General features: G+C 64.4%; 5 protein-coding genes across 10 annotated transcripts; 1 reads left to right on the top strand and 4 right to left on the bottom strand.

The window, feature by feature from the left end:
- Nucleotides 1-186: 186 nt before the first annotated feature.
- PITPNM1 (phosphatidylinositol transfer protein membrane associated 1) lies at nt 187-11,460 on the bottom strand. 3 transcript variants are annotated; one of them, XM_058852462.1, is made up of 24 exons: nt 11,253-11,460; nt 10,595-10,703; nt 9,755-9,969; nt 9,560-9,681; nt 7,044-7,268; nt 6,651-6,965; nt 6,281-6,376; nt 6,067-6,174; nt 5,897-5,958; nt 5,582-5,826; nt 4,895-5,084; nt 4,684-4,791; nt 4,449-4,591; nt 4,043-4,221; nt 3,538-3,708; nt 3,191-3,340; nt 2,943-3,091; nt 2,759-2,869; nt 2,518-2,634; nt 2,165-2,313; nt 1,914-2,063; nt 1,399-1,582; nt 1,024-1,152; nt 187-918 (listed from the first exon to the last, which is right to left on the bottom strand). In XM_058852462.1, the coding sequence occupies exons 2-24, from the start codon at nt 10,670-10,672 to the stop codon at nt 652-654; spliced, it is 3,663 nt and encodes a 1,220-aa protein (XP_058708445.1). In that variant the 5' UTR covers nt 10,673-10,703; nt 11,253-11,460; the 3' UTR covers nt 187-651. The 3 variants fall into 3 exon arrangements, 2 of the variants coding, with proteins under 2 accessions (XP_058708445.1, XP_058708458.1); XR_009279055.1 differs by lacking the exons at nt 187-918; nt 11,253-11,460 and having other exon boundaries at nt 1,399-1,541; nt 10,595-11,195; XM_058852475.1 differs by lacking the exons at nt 187-918; nt 1,024-1,152; nt 11,253-11,460 and having other exon boundaries at nt 1,444-1,613; nt 10,595-11,195.
- Nucleotides 11,461-11,608: 148 nt separating this feature from the next.
- Nucleotides 11,609-12,746, bottom strand: CDK2AP2 (cyclin dependent kinase 2 associated protein 2). Of its 2 annotated transcripts, XM_058852568.1 has the most exons (4): nt 12,409-12,746; nt 12,159-12,259; nt 11,934-12,066; nt 11,609-11,820 (listed from the first exon to the last, which is right to left on the bottom strand). In XM_058852568.1, exons 1-4 carry the CDS (start codon nt 12,497-12,499, stop codon nt 11,753-11,755), a joined length of 393 nt encoding a protein of 130 aa, XP_058708551.1. In that variant the 5' UTR covers nt 12,500-12,746; the 3' UTR covers nt 11,609-11,752. The 2 variants fall into 2 exon arrangements, with proteins under 2 accessions (XP_058708551.1, XP_058708544.1); XM_058852561.1 differs by lacking the exon at nt 12,409-12,746 and having other exon boundaries at nt 12,159-12,402.
- A 752-nt stretch (nt 12,747-13,498) lies between these two features.
- Nucleotides 13,499-15,925, bottom strand: CABP2 (calcium binding protein 2). 3 transcript variants are annotated; one of them, XM_058852531.1, is made up of 8 exons: nt 15,472-15,915; nt 15,126-15,239; nt 14,861-15,022; nt 14,710-14,740; nt 14,496-14,630; nt 14,315-14,424; nt 14,089-14,236; nt 13,499-14,016 (listed from the first exon to the last, which is right to left on the bottom strand). In XM_058852531.1, exons 1-8 carry the CDS (start codon nt 15,727-15,729, stop codon nt 13,991-13,993), a joined length of 984 nt encoding a protein of 327 aa, XP_058708514.1. In that variant the 5' UTR covers nt 15,730-15,915; the 3' UTR covers nt 13,499-13,990. The 3 variants fall into 3 exon arrangements, with proteins under 3 accessions (XP_058708514.1, XP_058708523.1, XP_058708530.1); XM_058852540.1 differs by lacking the exon at nt 15,126-15,239 and having other exon boundaries at nt 13,499-14,236; nt 15,472-15,925; XM_058852547.1 differs by having other exon boundaries at nt 14,857-15,611.
- Nucleotides 15,926-16,107: 182 nt separating this feature from the next.
- NDUFV1 (NADH:ubiquinone oxidoreductase core subunit V1) lies at nt 16,108-18,649 on the top strand. The gene is made up of 10 exons (XM_058829483.1): nt 16,108-16,265; nt 16,350-16,432; nt 16,510-16,680; nt 16,759-16,942; nt 17,026-17,215; nt 17,555-17,767; nt 17,836-18,002; nt 18,078-18,159; nt 18,235-18,380; nt 18,456-18,649. Exons 1-10 carry the CDS (start codon nt 16,212-16,214, stop codon nt 18,537-18,539), a joined length of 1,374 nt encoding a protein of 457 aa, XP_058685466.1. The 5' UTR covers nt 16,108-16,211; the 3' UTR covers nt 18,540-18,649.
- Nucleotides 18,650-18,958: 309 nt separating this feature from the next.
- On the bottom strand, nt 18,959-21,128 carry NUDT8 (nudix hydrolase 8). The gene is made up of 4 exons (XM_058829485.1): nt 20,403-21,128; nt 20,206-20,338; nt 19,393-19,470; nt 18,959-19,318 (listed from the first exon to the last, which is right to left on the bottom strand). The coding sequence occupies exons 1-4, from the start codon at nt 20,609-20,611 to the stop codon at nt 19,088-19,090; spliced, it is 651 nt and encodes a 216-aa protein (XP_058685468.1). The 5' UTR covers nt 20,612-21,128; the 3' UTR covers nt 18,959-19,087.
- Nucleotides 21,129-21,187: the final 59 nt, after the last annotated feature.

The following is a 21,187-nucleotide window of genomic DNA, read 5'->3' as shown; positions in this document are numbered from 1 at the left end:
TAGGAGATGGGGAGGGTATCGGCATAGTCCATACACCCCAGGCCCTTTTCCTGTCCTAAATTGCTTTGTGACCCAACTGCTGTGTCCCACAGCCATCTCCCTGTGGGACATGGTGTCCCTGGAGGCTCCCAAGGGCTTTCCTAGTCAGTGGGAACCTTGCTGCCACAAGCAAAGAGCAGACCCGTGGGTGCTGGCACCTTGTCGTAACATCTCTTTATTCAACACCGAAACGAAAGGGGGGGAACAGAGGAACCGCTCTGGAACCCCAACCCAGCCCTGCCCCATGACACCGGACGGAAATAAATAGGTGGGGAGGTGCCACTCGCACTAGGGCACAGCCACAGCCCCCAGTTCTGCACAGGGATAATGACCCTGGGGTGCAGACCCCACTGGGCACTGCCCAACTGCCTCAAAGGACCAGAGGGGACAGGGCTGGGGGCAGCAGGGAGGACCCAGGGTGGCTCAGCCCTGAGGGGATCACTCTGGTCCTCTGGGGGGCTCTGAGCCATCTCCCAGCACCCCCCAATCTCAGGGGACCCAGCAGCCTCCTCTTCTTCCTATGGCCTCATGGCCCAGCACTGGCTCTGTCCCCAGGTGCTCCTTGCTGGGAAGTCAGGGATGTGGTGGAGGGGGGACGTGGCCGTGCCACCCTCACTCCTCACCCTCCAGCTTGAGGCTGACACTGCGGGGCTTGGTCCAGGACAAGCCAGGGGGTGCTGAGGGGGGCCCCCCATCCCGCTCTGCCTGGCTGGAGCCGCGGGAGCGCAGCAGCTGGCTCTGCTTCCGCAGGAAGTCGACAGGCGCCGGGCAGCCATAGGTGCCTTTGCCCAGCACAGGTCGTGGGGGGCCCTTGGGGGAGTTGGCCAGGGCTGCGGCTTCCAGCTGGGCCAGGTGGGCAACATAACCCTCGGAGAGGAACTGCAGGACACACAGACAGCCTCAGGCGGTGGCCACGGCCAGCTGGTGGGGTCAGCCCTTGTCCCCTGCATCCCCAGGCTGTCCCCAGCCCTGCCACCACCGTACCTGGCACTGGTTGTGGAACTTCTTGACAGCCCGTCCCACTATGTAGATGTGTGCTGGGGTGAGTCCCAGTGAGCTGTAGACGGAGACGTCCTTGGTGGAGCCGTAGCCAGCAACTATGGAGATCTCTGCCTGCCCAGGGACAAGAGCATTAGGGCAGGGAATACCCCTTCCCACAGGGACAGCCACCCCCAGGGGCTGGGACATCCTCGTGTTAAGAGGGATAGCTGGGAGCTGCCCTGAGAAGCTTCCAGCTCTGCCATGGCAATGCAGTTCAGCTCCCAGCATCTCCGCCACGATGCAGAAGTGCACGGGATTCAGCACAGCCCACACCACCCCATCACCAGCCCTGTGTCCCAGTAGCACCCCCATCCCCACCTCGGTGCGCAGGCTCTGCAGGAAGGCGGCTTTCTGGCGCAGCGGGTCGTGGGTGAGCCCGTCACAGAAGGAGACAGCACCGTGGGGGAAGTTGTGCTGGGAGAGCCAGGCCACCACGCGGTGCTTCTGCATGTCGGGGCGCCCTGTCACGTAGATGATCATGTACCCCGAGTCCTGCCAGTGCCTAGGAGGGGACATGGGTGGCTGCCAGGAGCCTGTGTGGAGACAGTCCTGCTGTGGGAAGCTGGGATCTCCCAATACAGCATGTGTGGGTGCTGCCTCCAAAGCCTCCCTGCTCCCAGGGGTTTTCTCAAGGAGAAGGCATAGCAGAACTGTGGGGACCACATCCAAACTCTGAGAGGATTATTTTCCACAACAGGGCACCAGCATAGAGATGATGTGCTGGAGGCGAGTGGTGGAATACCCTCCCCCTTGTCCCTGCCCTGACATCCCCCAACTGAGTTGTCACACCATGAAAGATGGGGAGACTCACTCTCTAATTGAAGGACACCCACCTTACAACATCCACAGCCCCTGCCCGCACTTTGGGGTCACTGCCCATGATGGAGACGCTTGCGGTGAAGGAGCCATCGATGCTGAACACAACGGACTCGGTGCCACGGGCCACCACGGTCAGGTAGGCCTCGGCATAGCTGTGGTCCCCTCTGCAAAGGCACAGGTGGTGGCTCAGCACCAGCTGTGCTGCCAGGGAAGCGGGTATAGCTCTGCCAAAAGGGCTGGAGGAGAAACTGAGGCAACACCTCACCTGACCACCATGCGCACAGGGTAGATCCCAATGGCCAGAGCCTTGTCTGGAGGGATGGTGAAGGTCAGGCGTCCACTGCCACTCGTCACCTCAGTGCCGTAGTACAGCCACTTCCCTGACAGCGGCTGCGTCATGATGTAGATGTCCACCTGAGAGAAGGAAACGGGCTGAGCAGGGGCTGGACCCCACATCCTGCTGTGTCCCTTCAACTCCTTACAACCTCCTCCTGCCATCCCACACAGGGTCCTGTTAACCACATCCTTCCCCTGCTGTGGGTGACACCAGCCCCATGCCTGGTCCTGGACACCCCCACCCTGTTTGAGGGGTCCTGGTGGCCCCAAGCCCAGCAATACCTTCTCCCCAGTCAGTGTCACCACATCCAGGGGTCCGTACATGAAGCGCCCGCTGAGGACCTGCGCTTTGCCCTCGCACACGATCACATCACAGGCGCGGTGGTTGGCCGTCACATTCTGCAGGCACATGGGGTGTTCAGCAGCTCCTGGGGGAGCTCCTGAGGTGCCACCTGGACACCACTGGGCTGTGGGATTGTCCCAGAACCCACACACCTCAGGAGGCCTCCCACTGGCCACATACCCGGATCTTCACTTGGGTGCGCTTGCGCTGCCACTTCTCCCGAGGGATGGCAGGGCTGTAGATGGAGCTCTCCTCGCTCTCTGCAGGCTGTGGCCCCTCTTTCTCCATCACCTGCCAACAGCACAGTGCCGGCTCAGCCTCTGCCAGCCCCAGCTTGCCACCCACCCCACTGTGCCCACCATACCTGGCGCAGGATGAAGGCCACCACGTCAGAGGATTCCCAGTAGCTGGCGTGGAAGAGGTGGGGCAGGGTGATGGTGGGGAAGGCAGTCAGGGCATCGGGGCAGTACAGAGAGTAGTCGATGCGCTTTGGGCCCCACCAGCGCTCCAGGACTGCAGGGAGAGCAGGAATGAAGCCTTTTCCAGATCTCATCCCCTGTTGTGCAGCCTGAGGTGCCTGCATGGGATGGGGTGGGTGGGGATGACACTTACTCTTGACAACCTCGCTGGTGCTGGCAGGAGTGGGGGGCTCTGCTGGCTCACTGCCCTTCCAGAAGCCCCCAAAGCTGCCAGTGGGGGTAGGAGGAGCAGCCACATCCACTTTTGGCAGGAACAGGGCAGAGTGTGTCTGCAGGGCCTCCGCTGAAGAGAGAGCTGGGTAAGCACACCCAGAGCCCCTGGGGACACCCACCACCCCAGAACACCCCTCCAGTAGAGCCCCAGAGCAGAGGGAAGGGCTTGCACATCCCTCTACCCTCACCCAGCCAGCATGTGGGTTCTCCAGGTACCCTGATGTGGCCCCAGGGTGCCTGGCACCAGCATGGTGGGAACCTGCTCACCCAACAGGGACGAGGTGCCATCACCCAGGGGATACTTCTGGTATCGGGGCACGCTGAGCGGGGGCACAGCATGGAAGGCCTTGGCCAGGAGGGGCTCCAGGCGGGAGGCGCAGGGATCAGCGGCGTGGAAGAGGTTGTAGATCTGCTCGCAGGCAGGACGCAGCTGGGCCACTGCAGCACAGAGCAGGGTCAGGGGTGCTCATGAGGGCTGGAGGGCACCAGGAGCAAAACACCCAGGAGGGGTAAAGCAGGACACAGCAACAGGAAAGGCTAGAGAGGGAAATCTAGGGCACCAGAGATGGGCTGAGGCTGGCACAGAGCAGGGATACTCAGCCACCCACCAACTCCCACACAGCCAGGGCTGGGCATGCAAGGGGCTCAAACCCAAGCAGGGCTCTCTGGGGTGGTCCTGAGGAGCTCAGGCTTGTCAGGTGAGCACAACTCAGGGACTTGAGCCCTGCAGGGAGGGTCAGGGGCTGGCACTGTGCCAGGTGGGCATCCTCACCATCCAGAGCAGGCATGACGGTCTTGCGCAGTGCGAGCACCAGCCCCAGTGGGGAACCGAAGAGGAAGAAGCCGGATACCTTAAATTCGAGGCGGGTGCTGGCACCCTCCGCCCCATCCAGCGCCACAGCGCTGCTCCGGGGCACCTCTGCCTCCAGTGGAGCCTCGCTGGCCTGCAGGCTGGGACAGCAGAGACAGTGGGCATGGGGAGGGATGGCAACATTGCATTCCCACCATCCTGAAGGCAAAGCTGTGCCTGGTGTGGCCCCGTTATCCCAGAGGGGCTCCAGCAAGATCCTCCTCGAGGCTACATTTCATGCTAGCCTCCATGAAATGCTCCTTCCCAGCCTGGAGCAGACAGGAATTGCACTCTTTCCATAAAGCACAAGATAGCCCCTTGGGCTCACCTGCACGTGGAGCTGTGCTGTTGGCTGTCCCCCTGTGTCCCTGACGGCTCAGGGCTAGCCTGGCCCAACACTGACACTCCCTCTGTCCCATCAGCCAGCGGGTCCAGGCCACCACACTGCTCCGGGGAGATGGGCTCCATGCTCTGCAGGAAGAGGCAGCAAACACCCAGACCCCATGGAGCCCCCAGTGCACCCCCAAACCCTTCACAAGGGGTGTTAAGATGAAAGCACTCACCAGGCTGCCACGGCGGCTGCTGCTCCTGCTGCCCCCTGAGCCCACCCGGCTCTGACACAGGGCATCGAATCCCAGGATGCCGCCCACACAGTCCCCTAGCAGCACCACCTGCAGAGAACACAGATCCACAAGGAGGGTGACACCCCCAAACCTTCCATGCAGGGTCACAGCTGGACCCCAGAGCCAAGCTTACCCCCAGATTCCACCTCACCTGGCCGCAGAAGCCAGTGCCCTCTCCGGAGTGCAGGAAGGCTGCGTAGGCCTGGTTGGCACGGGTGATGACGGTGCCCACGGCGTGCTGGTAGGTGCCTGAGGAGGTGGCCAGCAGCGGGAGCGCTGCCAATGGGATGTGGTCCTGGCTGCTGGACAGACTGTCCCTGTCATGGCTGTAGGGGCTGAGCCTGAGGGGGACACGGCAAAGAATGAACGGGACACTCCTGATGTCCTCATCCCACCACACGGTACTGGTTCACCCCGGGATGCTGCACCAGGAGTAATCCCCATCCTGTTCCCTCCTGCCACAAGACACTCGCTCACCCAGGATGCTGTATCTGGAGTTACCCCGATCCCATCCAATTCCATGCCATTCCATGCTGCCTGATGTCCCCATCTCTCTGCAAAATGCTTGCTCAACCCAGGATGCTACACGAGAATTATTCCCCATCCTATCCCATCCTATTCCACCCCACAACAAAACACCTGCATGCCCTGGGATACCACACCAGGAATTATATGTATCCCCTCCCATCTCACCACACAACACTTGCTTGCCCCAAGATGCTGCACCAGGAGGTAACCCCCATCCCCTCCCCAGTCCTTAATATCCCACCAGAAATGAAGTCCCCTCTCCAAGGATACCAGCTCCCCAGTCCCCTGCTTTCCCAGCGGGAATCCATACTTGGAGACAAGGGCATAGGCTGCAGCACAGATGGGCGGGCAGGGCACCAGACGCAGGGCCACATGTCCCAGTGCCTCGGGAAAGTGGACGCGGGTGACAGCATCAAAGGTGGCCGCCAGTGTCTGCACATCTGCCTGCTTGGAGCCCGGCTCGCCCGCTCCCTGATCCAGGATGTTCCCGCTGTGGAGGATGAGGAAGAGCGCGTGGATCCGGCACATCTGCCCCGTGCTCTCTGCCGTGACACCCTGCAGGAAGGAGAGAAGTCAAGTCGTGGGGCACAGCAGGAGGGCAAGGCCCAAGGGAGGGGACACGCACCTCAGGGAAGCTGGATGTCCCCAGTCCTTCACCGTCCCCCTTGGTGGCACTGGCTCCATCCCCTGTGAGCACACAGCCCTGGTGAGGCAGCTGGGTTCTCCAAGTGGGAATCAAGCCCCTCCCAAAACACCCACCCCAAGATTTCAGGCCAAAGCACCCCCAGCACTCACCCAGTGCCTCGTCCAGCTCTGCTGGCCGCTCAAGCGTGTCCAAGAAGTCGTTGGAGCTCCACTTGGTCATCTCCTTGGCAAAGACCTCGTCACTGTCAGACAAATCCTCTGCAGAGGCAGTAGGGAAGTGTGGGTGGGGGGACATTCCTGTGCCTGCATGCCCATCCCAGACGCCCTTGCCCCCACCCAGCCTGTTCTGAGATGGTTCCAGTACCGTGGGCATCGAAAAATTCCTCTTCAGAGCTGTTCTCCGAGTCCCGGGCAATGTTCTGCATCCGCCACTCCGACAGGCTCTGAGGAGACACACCCCCTGCCACCCATGGGGGGTCAGCACTCACAGCCCCCTGCAGAGAGACCCCCACTCCCACCCCACAGCTCCCCCTTGGTCCTGGAGGCAGATCCCCCAGGGAGATCTGGGGCCATCCCTGGGTCACCCAGGGCCCCTTCAAGAAAGCTGGGACCAGACCTGGGACACCCAGAGCCCCATCCCAGGAGACCCATGCCAGGCAAAACAGTCCCCTGACACATCTGCTATGGAGAACTGCAGCATCCAGGACATAACTACACAGGATCTGGTCTCTCACCTCCATGCTGGGAAGAGTAGGAAGACCGGGAAGAGGTGGACCACTGCTTGGCAAAGGTATCATCAGAGGGGGTATTGGCCCCCGCCTGCAGCTCTGCCTCCTCCTGCCCACCAGGACCATCTGGCTCCGGCTGCCCCTCGGGGCTGATCCCAGCTGCAGGTGGCTCCTCGCCCTCGCCACACTTGGCCATCTTCTGTGCCAGCATTCGCGCCGTCTCCTCCTCCAGCTGCCGGATATCCTCCATCGTCAGGTCTGTCCACTCATCCTGCCAGCACCAGGCTTGGCGGTGGGCGCGCAGCATCACCTTCCTCAAACCTGTGGGGAGAAGCGAGCCCAGTGTGACCCCACGGCTGCCCAAATGACCCTCCAGCAACCCACGGGTCCCAAACTCACCCACGTCGTGGATGAACTGCTCTATCTTGGACTGCATCCCCCAGTATCGGAACTCCACCTTGCAGAGTTTGTAGGCGCACATCAGGGGCCCGCCGGCCGCTGCTGCCTCCAGCCAGTCATCCCCCAGCGGCCCCCGGCCCGTCTTGGATGAGTGGTAGAGTTTGGGATCCTCCTCGGGCTTGTATTCCCCGGGGGAGATGGGATCACGCACAATGTCAATGGTGTCTGTGGGGGGAACGGTGCTTGTCACCCCACAGTGCTTGGCAAGGGGGCACAGGTAGGAAAACAAGGAAAAAGGGACAAAAATCAGGTCAAATTATTCCTGTGAGCCATGCACCCAACACAGCTGGCAGCAAAAACTCTCTGTCCTAGAATTCTAAAATCTTGGTGTTCTAGAATCGTAGAATCCTGGAACGGTTTTAGTTGGAAGAGACCTTATGGATCATCTCATTCAACTCCCTGCCACAGGCAGGGACACCTACCACTATCCCAGGTTTCTCCAAGCCCCATCCAACCTGGCCTTGGACACTTCCAGGGATGGAGCATCCGCAGTTTCCCTGGGCAACCTGTGCCAGGGCCTCACCACCCTCACAGGGAAGGATTTCCTAACAGAACACATAAAATCCCACGGCAGGAACATCACAGACATATTTGGTGCAGCCAAAGACAGCCCTGTCCCCACATGGGATCCCAATCTGGCACCCCAGGAAGCACAGGGAGGCAGAGTGATCCTGGCCACTCTGGGGGACATGGGGGCTGAGGATGGGGACAGCTCATGGGGCAGCTCAGCACAGCTCACCGCTCCGCCCCATCCCAGAATCCCAAGGGTCCCCCAAAACTAGGACACAGCAAAACCACCACATGACACAGGAGCCTCCGGAGAGCTGGGTGGGGGAGGGCAATGAACCCAAACAAAGGTGACATCTCCCAAAATGAGGGTGACACATCCCCACAAATGAGGATGACCTCCCAAGACCAGAAGGAGGCTCCTGAATGACACCCAGGAAAACATGATCCAACAGTCATTCGGGCTCAATCCAGCATAAAATCTCCTAGAATCTGGCTTTTCCAGCCCTGTCTCCAGGTCATGGTCTGGGAGATCCCAGGGCACCCCACTGTCCCACAGCACTGTCCTCATTCCCAGGTTGTGCCAAGCCCTGCATGTCTTTGCCCCCCTTGATATCCCCAAGGTGCTATCACCCTCTCTTCCTCCAGCTTGGGCTGAAAAAAAGGGAGAAAAGAAAACTAGAGATGCCCTGAATCCACAAAAATGATGCAATGCACAGCATGATGCCAAGCATCTTGGATAACAGCAGCAAAGAGCTGGGATAGAACCTGCTGTCCCCAAGCAGCTCCTGGCAGTGTCATTCCCATCACAATCCAACTCCCTTTGCTTTTGCCACTGGGAGAAAGCTGCCAAGGAAGCAGCAGATCACCCAGACCATGTTTTTCCACTGCCCTTTGAAACATGAGAGGGGTTTAAATCTGTCGGTGCTACAGGACACCAGGGCAGAGAAAATCCCAGCGGGATCCACGCTGGGGCTGGTCCCACCTCAACCCTTCTCCCTGTGGAAAGCAGCAGACACTGGAGATGCTGAGTGCCCTGTGGAATGCCCAAGGCACTAGAGTGGAAAACCAGGCAGTGGGCACGGAGCCATGCCCTGATGCCATCTGCTTGGGCCTGGTTGCTTCCTGGGGACATTAGGGGCAGAATTCCTGCCCCCAAGTCCAAGCTATCAGTATCCCAGCCGGACATCCCCAGTGCCGCAAGAGACGGGGAGAGAAATAGGTCAGATGAATCATTTCCTCCGAGTGCCTATTTTGGGCCTCCATTTTAAGAGGCAGCACGTCACACTCCACACTCTGGCGCCCGAACTGACCATGTCCACACCACTGGGAATGGGAACCCGCTGGAGAGGGAAGAATCCCACCCCAAGCTCCCAGTTCTGCCCACCAGTCCCCCTGGAAAGGAGCCAGAGCACGATCTGGAGCAAAGCCCTGGGGAGAGGGGAAGCAGGGCAGGGAGTGGGAAAATAAGGACATGCTTTCCCAGTTCTCCCTGCTCCAGCTGATCCAAAACACCTCACAGGACCCAGGTGTGGGCTGCCATGTACACCATGAGAGACTGACAAGGCAAATCCATTCCAGAACAAGGCTGGGACATGGAAGGAGAGGGGAGCAGGCTGGCACTAGGAAGGAGAAGCTACAAACAGAAATAGAGGCAAGGGAAGAGGCAGAGGACAAAACTGTCCCTGAAAATATCTTTAATGCGGAACTGAATTCAGCAGTGCTGAGAGGGAGCAGGCAAGGAGCTCGGAGAAGGGAGCCTGAGGCAGGGAGCTCAGGATCCAGGGAACTCTTTCCTTCCAGCATCCCTGAAACACGAGGACCAGCAAGGAGAGTGAAGTTGAGCCCCTAAGGCCCCATCACAAGCACACACCCATCCCCAGAAGCACTATGTGGGAATCCCAGCAGCCACAGTGTCCTGCCCAGCTCCCCAAGCCAGCCATACCCACCCAAAATCCTCTGCCTCTTCTCCGCCGCACTCAGGTTGAAGATGTTGGTCTGCTGCCCCGCATCTGGGCGGTAGTATGTCTCGATCTCAATGGAAAACTTCTCCACAAAGGGACACGTGTACCTGGAGGGGCACAGGACTGAGCCCAGGGGCATGGCCAGTCCTGCAACCCACCCCGCCGCCTCCCAGCTCCCACCTGGTGCGTGTGTAGGGATAAGCATTCCAGGACTCCTCTTCCACCTGGAGTGCGGCTTTGGGGAGCAGTGCCCGGAACCAGCTGGGGATGTGGGAGCCGACATGGTAGATCTTGTGGGTGTACTGGCCACTGCCCCCGGGGCCATCGCTGTAGGGTCGGTTGGCCAGGATCTCCACGCCGCTGCCCTCACCACTCGACTCCTCACGGCTCTTCTTCTGCACAGATGATTGCTCAGTGCAGCCTCTCCAAGCCCCCAGACCCCCATGGGCGCCCAGGATCCCTGTACGCTCCTGTCCCTATGTGTTGGCATCCCCCAGCTCCACACCTGTTCATAGGACCCCCTGCTTGGCCCCGTGGTCCCAAACCCACCTGAAGCCTTAGTGACACCCCTGCAACCTGCCAATCCCTTGGGATCAGCCTCAGGCCCCCCCATACCCCTCCAGGCTCCATGCTCAGCCCTACAGCCCCCTTGCTCCCTCCAGCACCCCATCATCAGCCTCAAAGCCCCCTGTGCACCCCCAGGCTCAGCCCCTGCACCGTTCATGCTTCCTCACAGCCCTCTACTCCCCTCAGACTACAATCTCCAACCTCTCTCAGCCCCCTGCACCCCTCAGTCTCAATCCCCAGACCCCTGCACCCCTCCAGCTCCGCATACCGAGCCCCACAACCCTGTGCACCCGCTCACTCTTGGCACTTGGACCCCACATTCCTCAGGCTCAGCCCCACAAACCACAGACCCGTGAAGCCGCCAAGCTCATCCCCCAGACCCCTGCAACCCCAGCGTGCCCCGCTGAGTCCCGCAGCTCCCCCAGACCCTCACGCTCAGCCCCACATCCCCACCTGGATCATGTACAGCTGGGCCACCTGGTACTCCTCCAGGCTCATGGGCAGCAGGATGTGGTACTCCTTGATCAGCATGGCGGCGGCGGGGCACAGCGGGGGGCAGCTCCTGAGGGGGCTTCCGTTACACCGGACCGGGCCGGTTCGGCACCCCTTCACAACCGCTCGGGGCACACTCGGCTCAGCCCGGTACCGCTCGACCCGGGTTTAGCCCGTCTCGGAGCCGCTCCGCCCCCAGGTTCGACTGAGTCCGGCACCGCTCGGCTCCGGGTTCGGTTCAGTCCGGTACCGCTCGGCTGCGCTCGGTCCCGGATCGGACCCGGCTCGGCACCACGCTCGGCTGAGTCCGGTACCGCCCGTCACCGCTCGGCCCCAGGTTCGGCCCGGCTCGGAAAAGCTCGGACCCGGGTTCGGCGGAGTCCGGTACCGCTCGGCTCCCGGTTCGGTTCAGTCTGGTACCACTCGGCCCCCCTCGGCCCCGGGTTCGGCCCAGCTCGGTCCCACGTTCGGCTCAGTCCGGTACCGCTCGGCCCCCCTGGGCCCCGGGTTCGGCCCGGCTCGGCCCCACTCGGCTCGGCTCCGTTGCCATGGCAACGCGGCCCCCTCCACTCCCCCCCCCCGCCCGCCCGGTCCCCGCCGTCCCCCGGCCCCACCGAACCTGCGCCGCTCTGCACCGGCCCCTCGGATCGTGACATCACAGCCCGTTCCCACGGCGACAGCCGTGACGTAGGGAGGTGAGGGGGGGGCCCCGTGACGTCAGACAGCGGAAGGCAGCGAGCGCCACTCACGGGCGCTCCGCGTGTACCGGCACCGCCGCCCCCGGAAAACCCCGGTGTTTTATTTAAAAAGCCACTTTTTCAAGTCATCAACGAGTGGTTTGATCACTCCTGCACCTCTCAGCTCCGGGACACCCACCCAAGCGGCTCCAAACCCTTCCCCGACTCCCCCACCTCTACCCCGCGTCCCACCATCGCCATCGGGACCCACCCCCGCGGGGGACACACCGAGGCTAAGTCCCAACATTGTCCTTTATTTATAAAAACACGCATTTATAAAGAGCGGAGAGCGCGGGGAGGGGGGGCTCGGGCAGCACGGCGGCCCCCCCGCCCCCGCCGCCACCACCGGGAGGTCCCGGGGGGTCCCGGGTGGCAGCTGCCGTTACGTGCGGGCGTTTCGCTCTGTCTCTGCCAGGCACTCCCTGACCAGCGCCCGGGCGTGGATGATCCCTGCGGGGAGAAGCACAGGGACACCTCGAACCACCCTCCAGTCGCTCCCCGAGGGGCTGGGGAGCCTCGGGGGCGCAGCCCCGAGGCCGCCCGGTTCCACCCCCTGCCCCTACCCCGCTTCAGCCGCTCCATGGCGCTCTTGCTGCCGGCGTAGGTGGGCCGGATCTCCTTCCCCATCTCCTCGATGACCGAGAGCAGGTCGGTGTAGGTGCTCTGCGAGCCCTGCGCCCCGGGGGGCTTCATGGCCTGCGGGAACAGGGGGACACGCAGGGACGGAGGGGCTGGGGGCCACCCCCGCCGCCGCGCCCGGCCCCGCCGGCCCGGGTCCCGCGCCTCACCTGCACGTAGCCCATGGACGGCGGCCCGAAGTCATTGAAGAGCGGCCGGAAAGGGGCGGCGGCGCCAGGGACGGAACCGGAGGGCGACGGGACACTCGTGGCTGCGGGAAACCGAGGGTCACGGCCGCACTCCCCCTTCCTCGGTACCTCCCTCATCCGGTCGGTACCATCCCTTCCCGGGCTACCACCCTCCATCCCTCCGGTCCCTCTCCGCTCCCGGTGCCCCCCGGTTACCGCGGGGTTCTCTCACCGGCGGAAGGTGCCCCAGGCCCCGGCGGGGCGGGGCTGGCGCTGGCAGCTCCGGGGGTAGCGGGGGCGGGAGCGATGGGCTTGTAGGACATCCCCGACGGCCGCCCGCCGCTCCCGGATCCCTGGAGCCCCGCGGCGGGGGTCGGCGTGCGGCCCCCGCGCTCGCCCCGCCGGTTATATCGCCGGTGCCCGCCTCTCTTCAGCTCAGCTCGGCCCCGCTCGGCCCGGCCGGAAGCCGGGAACCGGAGCGGAGCGCGGCGGCCCCGGTTCCCGGTAGCGCTGCGCGGCCCCGGCCTGACCCGGGTCTCTCCCCCCTCCGCCGCCGCCGGCGCTCGCGGTGATGACGCAGGCGCGTCACGAGCGCGACGTCATCACGCCGCCGCGCGCCCGCTGGCCGGTCACCGTGGAGACACGCGGCGTCGGCCCCGCCCCCTCGGTGCCTCTCCGAACACGTGACTCCGGCGTAGGCCACGCCCCCTCGCTGGGGGCTCTCCGGGTCACGTGACCGCCTCGGAGGGCACCGGGGAGGCACCACCGGCACCGCCGCGCTCCCCCCGCCGCCAAGGAACCCGTCACACCCCACAGCCCCGAGCCGGTCAGGCCGTCCTGACTCTCTGCGGCCGTGAACCCCGGCCCGGACTTTACGGGGCATCGCCGCCGCCAGTCCCGGGAACCGGCCCCACCCGCCGGTCGTGCATTCGCCGGAGCCCTGTGCCCGCACAGGTGAGAGAGTGCCCGGTTCCCTGCGAGGCTCCCGTGAGACACAGTCCAGGGAGCCCAGGACTTTGGGGGGATACCAGTGGATGGCACTATCACGAATAAACCTTTTGGAAACAACATAAATCACAAAACAGAAGTCTGTAGAGAGAGTTTTATCATTTCAAAAGGGCAAAATTGGCCCCAAAACTGCAGCCAGGGCAGGGAGGGTACCTGCAGCAGCCCTGCCTGCAGATGACTGAGGCCCTTCTACCCAGTAATGCTTCATTTTTCTCTTTGAGGGGCTCCTGGCTGGGCTGCCAGGAATCTCCCTTGTGCTGGAGGCTGCCAGAACACCCATGAGGGTCTGTGCCAGCCCCAAAAGGGGGGGATGCCTCACCCTAGGCGGGTCTGGGGTAGGTCTGAGCTCCATCCGTGGTGACGGGGAGGGTTTTGCTGTGCAGTTCACATTAAACATGGTCTGGAGGGAGCCTGAGGGGCTCAGTGTGGTACCCAGAGTGGGAATGGAGGCTGGAGAGATGAGCAGCAGGGATGGGGCACAGCTGAAGGAGAGGGGACCACGATGGTGTGACTTTTAGGATGAGGTCCGGATGGGAAGGGGATGATGCAGGGAGAGAGCAGAGATGAGGGCGAGAGTGGTCGAAGCTCAGCTGAGCCTGTGCCGAAAAGGGTCCCGACTTTAGCCCCGGTGCCTCCCACCACAGTCAGACCTCAGCATCGGAGCAGCTCCGGCACCCGGCCTCACCCCAGGCATAGGCATCGCTGTGCCAGCACTGCCCCAGCCCCTGGACCTGGGGGTCCCTCTGTGGTCCCCTCCTCTTCGTAAGGCACGGGGGGCTTGGGTCCCGCATTGGCAGACACGGCTCTCAGCGTGACATCATCCGCACAAACTCTGCCGGAGGAAAACACACATGGAACATCCCAGCTGTCCTGGAGGCTCTCCTGGCCCTTTCCCTGCTCCTACCTTCAAAGTCCACCAGGCCATCGCCATTGAGATCCACGTCCTTGAGGATCTCATCCACCTCCCGATAGTTGAGCTGCTGCCCCAGGAGCTTGCGCATGGCCTCCCGCAGCTCAGCCATGCTGATCTGTCCGTCCCCATTGGTGTCAAACTACAGACAAGGTCCCGTTGCCACCGGCCACCCCTGGCACGCTGGCAGCCTACCCGTCCCTCCCCGCCGTCCCCGTACCTCACGGAAGGCGTCACGCAGCTCCTTGATCCCAATCATATCCGCCGTCTCCGCCAGCATCTTGGGGCCCATCAGCTCCACAAAATCATCAAAATCCACCTTGCCCCCGGCTGTGGCAGGAGAGGGGTGTCAGCGGGACATGGGGCAGGGATTGATGGGGACCAGCTGCCCCACCACATACTGATCTGCTGGGACAGCTCGATGAGCTCCATCTCTGTGGGCATGTAACCCATGGTCCGCATGCACTCGCCCAGGTCCTTGTAGCTGATGTAGCCGTCGTGGTCCTTGTCGAACTCCCGGAACGCCTGCTTCAGCTCTGGGGACACCACAGCATCACCACCGGCACTCCGGTACCCGCCACCCACCTGAGCAGGACCCCCTCCCCAGCGCCTCACCTTCAATCTCCTCGGGCCGCAGCTCCCGGTCCTGGGAAAGAGAAAACGGGAAGAGACGAAGGAGGGGTCCAACTCCCGGCAATCCCACCGGGATTCTGCCCTAAGTCCCCCGGGAGCGCAGGCAGCACACGGGGAGGGGACGGTCGCGTACCCGTTGGGTGATGGCGATGCTCTGCCGCAGGAAGATGCAGGCCGGCCCCACCAGCCCCTGCAGCACCGAGTATCCCTGCATCGGGGGGGTTTGCGCCGCGTCCAGCACGTCCTCGGGGTCCCCTGTGCCGGAGCCTGGAGCGCCCGAGCGCGGCTTCCCATCCTGCGGGTGGAGCAGGCATCAGCGGCGAGGGGGAGCCAAGCAGGGACCCCCTCCTCCTCCTCCTCCTCCCGCTGCCCCGCGGGGTATCGCAGCCCTGCCGTACCTTGGGGAGCCGCCGCTCAGGGGTCTTGGTGCAGTTGCCCATGGCTGGGGGCTGCCCCCACGCCGCAGGACATGCCTGGCCCCGGGGGGGGGCTGGCTGGCGCAGACCGTGGGGCTGCCACCGGGGATTTGAGGTTTTTATGGAATATCTGGGGATATGCAGGGCAGGCGCGGGGGGGTGGGTGCCGCGCCCGCCTGCATAATCCTCCGGATTATTCCCCGCTCGGCCGCCCTGCTCCAGATGTGGGCAGCCGCCCAGCTGTTCCCCGGTCTCGCAGCCTCCCTGCGAGGGCACGCAGGATCCCCGGTACCCACCGTGCCCCGGCCCTGTCCCCGCTGCCGGTTACCTGCCCAAAAGCAGGGGGCGGCCGGGACCCCGGCTCTTCGGCAGCCCACTGACGCTCCACGGGGGACGCACCACTACGGCTCAATCTTCCCCGGCTCCCAGCAGTGCCGGCGCTGCCGGGACGCCTGAGCCGAGGGGCCGGGCGGGAGCCGCGGGCACCCCTCCGGCCGGGGCCGTGGTGCCGGGGGGTGCCCCGGCAGATGGGGGGCGCGGGGCTGCCAGCGCCGCGCCGCTGCGGCCCGCGGAAAAGGAAGAACATTCCGCCCGCTCCTGCTCCTTCTCCCCACCACCGGGACCGAACAGGAGGAAACCAGATCTTCCCGAACCTGCGCTCGTCCCTCGCAGGGACGAGGCCAGCGCTCTCCCCGGGACCCGCCGTGTCGCCCAGGAGATCGGGTGGAGCGCAGCGACCCCCCGGGGCGCTGGGAGGGAGGAGCGGGGCGCCCCGGGGGGCTCCGGGTGGGGCGGGCGGGGTGGGCTCCGGTTTCAGCGCCGAAACCCGAGCCGGGCCCGGCCGCGCGGCACGTGCCGGCGCGCCGCCAGCGAGGCCACGCCCCCTCCGGGGGCACGAGCCCGCCCCCTGCTCTTGGCCCCGCCCCCTCCGCGCGGCCCCGCCCCCAAGCAGCCCCCGGTCCGGCCTCTCTCGTGACGTCACTGCCGCGCCGCCGGCGCTCCCCCTGACGTCACCGCGGGGGCGGCTGAAGGTGACGGTGGTCGGGCCCGGTGCCGGTGCCCCCCGCCATGGCCGGCAGGCAGCTGCTGGCGCTACGGCGCCTGTCCGCCGCCTCCTACTCGGTGAGAGGGGACGGGGCGGGGAGCGCCGGGACCATGCGAGACGGGTCCCGGTGCTCCCGGTGCTGAATCCGTGTGTCCCCTCAGACGGCGCCCAAGAAGACGCAGTTCGGGTCGCTGCGGGATGAGGACCGGATCTTCACCAACCTCTACGGGCGGCACGACTGGCGGTGAGTAGCGGGAGCAGCGCGGGGAGCGGCGGTGCGCCGAGCCCCGTGCCCGGTGCCAGCGTGCCCGGTGCCCGCAGGCTGCAGGGCGCGCTCCGCCGCGGGGACTGGTACAAGACCAAGGAGATCCTGCTCAAGGGCGTGGACTGGATCCTCGGCGAGATCAAGACCTCGGGGCTGCGGGGCCGCGGCGGCGCCGGGTTCCCCACCGGCCTCAAGTGGAGCTTCATGAACAAACCCCCGGACGGGAGGTGAGACCGGGACCGGCCACGGCTCCGGTACCGCGGCCCCGCCCTGCGGGAGCCCCCCCTGACGGGAGCTGCCCGCAGACCCAAGTACCTGGTGGTGAACGCGGACGAGGGTGAGCCGGGCACCTGCAAGGACCGGGAGATCATGCGGCACGACCCGCACAAGCTGCTGGAGGGCTGCCTGGTGGCGGGGCGGGCCATGGGCGCCCGCGCCGCCTACATCTACATCCGCGGGGAGTTCTACAACGAGGCCTCCAACCTGCAGGTGGGGGGGAGCACCCCACAGCCACCCCACAGCTCCCGGTGTGGCTTGGGGCACTCCCGGGCTCAGCAGCTGCCCTGCTGCAGGTGGCCATCCGTGAGGCGTACGAGGCCGGGCTGCTGGGTGGCGATGCCTGCGGCTCAGGGTACGCCTTTGACGTGTTCGTGGTGCGCGGAGCTGGCGCCTACATCTGCGGGGAGGAGACGGCGCTCATCGAGTCCATCGAGGGCAAGCAGGGGAAGCCCCGCCTCAAGCCCCCCTTCCCCGCTGATGTGGGTACGGCCCCACAGTTCTGTCCTTAATTGCCAGCTGCCACTCCAAAACAGCTGTCCCCAGGACACCGTCCTGCTGCGAGGACAGCACCACAGCCAACACCACGTCCACTGAGAGCTCCCACTGTTTCATAGAATGGTGTGGGTTGTAGGGGACCTGAAAACACTGTCTCATTCCACCCCGCTTCCATGGGCCACATACCACGATCCCAGGTTGCTCCAAGCCCCGCTGAACCTGGCCTTGAACATTTCCAGGGATGGGGCAGCCACAGCATCTTTGGGCCACTTGTGCCAGGGCATCACCACCCTCACAGGGAGGAGTTTCTTCCTAATGTTTTTCCAGGTGTGTTCGGCTGCCCCACCACGGTGGCCAACGTGGAGACAGTGTCAGTGGCCCCCACCATCTGCCGGCGCGGTGGTGCCTGGTTCGCCAGCTTCGGCCGGGAGCGGAATTCCGGCACCAAGCTCTTCAACATCTCGGGACACGTCAACACGCCCTGCACAGTGGAGGAGGAGATGTCGGTGCCCCTGAAGGAGCTCATCGAGAAACACGCCGGTGAGTGCCGTGGCCGAGCCGGGCCAGAGTGGGGCTGGAGTTGCCCATCCTGACCATCCTCTCTGCAGGAGGTGTCCGTGGGGGCTGGGACAACCTGCTGGCCGTCATCCCAGGCGGCTCCTCCACGCCGCTGCTGCCCAAATCCGTGTGTGAGACGGTGCTGATGGACTTTGATTCCCTGGTGCAGGCGCAGAGCGGGCTGGGCACGGCCGCCGTCATCGTCATGGATAAATCGGTAAGGGATGGGCCCCCAGTGGCTCCCCCAGCCACGGTGGGACCCTCACCCTCCTCACCCTCCTTCTCGTCCCAGACCGACATCATCAAAGCCATCGCGCGCCTGATCGAGTTCTACAAGCACGAGAGCTGTGGGCAGTGCACCCCGTGCCGGGAAGGTGAGCAGGGGGCCGTGGGTGAGGGGCTGCGGAGCGGGGCACTGCAGGGACCCATCCCCATGCCAATTCCCACAGGCGTGGACTGGATGAACAAGGTGATGGCGCGGTTCGTGCGGGGCGACGCGCAGGCCGCCGAGATCGACGCGCTCTGGGAGATCAGCAAGCAGATCGAGGGACACACCATCTGTGCCCTGGGCGACGGCGCGGCCTGGCCCGTGCAGGTGAGGGGCTCGGAGGGCTTGGAGGAGCCAGCAGCCTTCCTCCACCCCACTGACCAACTCCCCTGCCCCATGCAGGGCCTCATCCGCCACTTCCGCCCCGAGCTGGAGGAGAGGATGCGGCGCTACAACGAGGCCAAAGCCCGAGCGGCATCGGCGTAAGGATTCACCACCACACCTCCCTTCTCCTGCTTGGAAGGGGTTCTGGGGTGTTGGCAGCACTCAGAGGGTTCTCCAGAGGGTCCTCAATAAATGGTGCTGTGTTCCCAGGCTCTGCTGTGGACATATTAATGGTGGGAAGGGTCTGACAAAGCAGAGGGCCTCTGGGTCCTGCTGCCCCTGGAGCAGGAGATCCCCAGGGATCATGGGGTCACATAGCTGGGGCCTGGATACCCCAGAGAGGAGATCCTGGATTTCCATGAGGCTGGGGGTGGGACAGAGGCGATGGCTGTAGCGTACTGACAGACACAGTGCCCTCCTTGGGGACCCAACGCTGCAGTGGCACCAGGACTCCTCCCTCCTCCTGTGCCCGTGCCAAGGGACCAGCTGTCCTGGCCACATTCCACAACTCGAAGCCCAGGGCAGTTCCAAACATGGCTTTTACTGAATCACAGTGTGCGACATCAGTGCTGGGCTCAGAGCCGTGTCCCCCGTGCACAGGTGGAGAACCAAGGCACGGGACCCCACAGCCTCCCCCTGCCGCTCCCCGCTCAGGCTGGGGCTTTCCTGGGAGGCACGTGGGTCTTCCTGCGGTAGCGGCCAGGGACCAGCAGCTCCAGGGTCAGCTCGGTGACGATGGCTGTGAGCCCCCACACCTTGTGGGGGCCGTTGAGGAACACGGGCAAGGTGTATCCATAGCCGCTGGCCGTACGGAAGTTGGTGTAGCCCTGGTTCTCCTCGCGGAGCAGGTGAGCCAGGGGCAGGGTGAACACCTCCTCCACCTGTCAGCACAGACCACAGTGACCAGGAGCGGCTGCCACGGGAAGGGGAGCGGGCCTGGGGAGGAGTCACTCACCTCGTCAGGGTTGGGGTTCAGTGTCAAGGCCTCCAGCGGCCCCAGGTTGGCCACGACGGGTGCCACGGTCATTCCATGCTGGAAGGTGTGTCAGCAAGGGACAGGGTGACACCCCCTCCCCCAAGTGCCTGCGCCTTGACCCCCCTGCACCCAGTGCAGGCACCCATCATGTGTGTCACCCCCTCACTGGTTGCCTTGAGTCGCCAGAACTCTTGTCATCCGTATGCCTGCTGACCTGTCCCTGTCACCGGTAACCCATCAGCTGTGTCCCTGTCACACCAAATCCACCACCCTTGTCTGTGCTGCCCTCTCCCTGTCACCCAGAATCCCCACCACCTGTAACAAACACCTATCACCTGTGTCCCTGTCCCCCTGAACCTGTCACACATTACCCTGTTGCCTTTTCCCTGTCATTCCTATCCTCTGCTGCCTGCAACCTCCCTCACCTCTGTGTTCCTGTCCCCCTGTCACCTGTACACTGTCACCCATCTCCCTGTTGCCTTGTCCCTGTCACCCAAAACTCTTGCTCTGTCACCTGTGTCCCTACTGCTTTGTCTCTGTCAACTGAACCCCTTCTCTGTGTTCCTGCGGCCTTGTCACCCCTGTCACCCCTTGTTCCTGTCACCCCAAACACATCACACCAGAACCCTTATCCCCGTCACCTCGAACCCGGCACTCATGACCCTCCTGCCTTTCCCCGGTCACCCACGACTTTGCCACCTTCCCTGTCACCTTGAACCCATCCCCGTGTCCCTGCCTCCTGCCCTTTTGCTCTTGTCCCCGCACGCCCTCGTCCCCGCCGATCCGCGGTACCCGGTCGGGCAGTGTCCGAAGCTGTCCCCAGACGCTGCTGGGTGCCACCGCCACCCCCAGCTCCTCCCGCGTCTCCCGCAGAGCCGTGGCCACCGCGTCCCCGTCCGCCGGGTCCCGCCGCCCACCGGGGAAGCTGCGGGAGGGATGGGGGGGGTCAGGGCCGGCTCGGCCCCGGTGCCCGCTCCCCCCGCCGGTACCTGACGTCGCCGCTGTGGGGGCCGGCGAGGCGGCGGGAGCGGAGCGTGAAGAGCAGCGCGGGGCGGCCGCGCACCGAGCACAGCGGCACCAGCACCGCGGCCGCCGCCGCCGCGCCCCCCGCTCCCGCCGCCAGCCGCGCCCGGCACCGCCGCTCGCTGCCGCCGCTCAGCACATCCCCGGCGTCCCCTGCACCGCCCGGGCCCGCCATGGCGCCCGCACGGGGCGGGGAGGAGCGGCGAGGGAGGAGGGACACAGGGAGGCACCGGCACCGCCCCCCGCACCGAGCTCGCTCCCGCCCCGGCCCGGCCGTCCCGGGGGCGCGGCAGCACGGCCCGGTGCACGACAGCCTCCTCCGGTGCGGAACGGCCCCTGCCGGGTCTGAAACCGCCTGCCAGCTTGGCCGTGCCCTCGTTCGGTACGCGACAGCCGCCGCCAGGCGTGTGACCCACGTCCCACCTTCGCAACATGCCTGCCAGGTGTGCAAGTCAGTCCCAGCCGTGCAGCAGCCTCCACCAGGTGTGCAACAACTCCTGCCAGGTGTGTGACCTACCTTCCAGCTTTGCAACAACCCTCCGGCTCTGCCGGCTGTGCAAGTCCTGCTCCAGCCCTGCTATAACCCTCATCACGTGTGCAGCAGCCCCCGCCAGGTGTGCAATAACCCCTTGCTGTGACCCCACCGGCTGTGTGACTGCACCTCCCAGCCCTACATACCCCCCTGGGTGTGCAAACCTCTGCCCAGGTGTGCAAGGCTCACCTCTACCCCTCCATGGGCCTTGCAAGGACC

Source organism: Poecile atricapillus, chromosome 1, assembly GCF_030490865.1.
Source record: "Poecile atricapillus isolate bPoeAtr1 chromosome 1, bPoeAtr1.hap1, whole genome shotgun sequence".
Lineage (NCBI taxonomy): Eukaryota > Metazoa > Chordata > Aves > Passeriformes > Paridae > Poecile > Poecile atricapillus.
Note: the sequence above shows the minus strand (reverse complement) of the source record. Positions and strands in the feature narration are given on the sequence as shown.

Bases quoted from the DNA above. Each gene is read 5' to 3' on its own strand.
- PITPNM1 (XM_058852462.1), bottom strand. From the start codon at position 10,672: ATGCTGATCAAGGAGTACCACATCCTGCTGCCCATGAGCCTGGAGGAG. The intron at 6,966-7,043 runs GTGAGTTTGGGA...TTCTCCCCACAG, and splicing joins GCAGTTCATCCACGACGTGG to GTTTGAGGAAGGTGATGCTG. The intron at 1,153-1,398 runs GTGGGGATGGGG...GTCCCTGGGCAG, and splicing joins TGCAGAGCCTGCGCACCGAG to GCAGAGATCTCCATAGTTGC.
- CDK2AP2 (XM_058852561.1), bottom strand. From the start codon at position 12,353: ATGGAGGGTGGTAGCCCGGGAAGGGATGGTACCGACCGGATGAGGGAG. The intron at 12,067-12,158 runs GTGAGGCGCGGG...CTGTTCCCGCAG, and splicing joins CGTCCATGGGCTACGTGCAG to GCCATGAAGCCCCCCGGGGC. The intron at 11,821-11,933 runs GTAGGGGCAGGG...TTCTCCCCGCAG, and splicing joins CATGGAGCGGCTGAAGCGGG to GGATCATCCACGCCCGGGCG.
- CABP2 (XM_058852531.1), bottom strand. From the start codon at position 15,729: ATGTTCTTCCTTTTCCGCGGGCCGCAGCGGCGCGGCGCTGGCAGCCCC. The intron at 15,240-15,471 runs GTAACCGGCAGC...CCCCGGTGGCAG, and splicing joins CGCCCCCTGCTTTTGGGCAG to CCCCACGGTCTGCGCCAGCC. The intron at 14,425-14,495 runs GTATGTGGTGGG...CTCCTGCCACAG, and splicing joins CGAGCTGTCCCAGCAGATCA to CCGGGGGCAAGGTGGATTTT.
- NDUFV1 (XM_058829483.1), top strand. From the start codon at position 16,212: ATGGCCGGCAGGCAGCTGCTGGCGCTACGGCGCCTGTCCGCCGCCTCC. The intron at 16,943-17,025 runs GTGGGGGGGAGC...GCCCTGCTGCAG, and splicing joins ACGAGGCCTCCAACCTGCAG to GTGGCCATCCGTGAGGCGTA. The intron at 17,768-17,835 runs GTGAGTGCCGTG...TCCTCTCTGCAG, and splicing joins GCTCATCGAGAAACACGCCG to GAGGTGTCCGTGGGGGCTGG.
- NUDT8 (XM_058829485.1), bottom strand. From the start codon at position 20,611: ATGGCGGGCCCGGGCGGTGCAGGGGACGCCGGGGATGTGCTGAGCGGC. The intron at 20,339-20,402 runs GTACCGGCGGGG...TCCCTCCCGCAG, and splicing joins CCCCACAGCGGCGACGTCAG to CTTCCCCGGTGGGCGGCGGG. The intron at 19,319-19,392 runs GTGAGTGACTCC...CTGTGCTGACAG, and splicing joins TGAACCCCAACCCTGACGAG to GTGGAGGAGGTGTTCACCCT.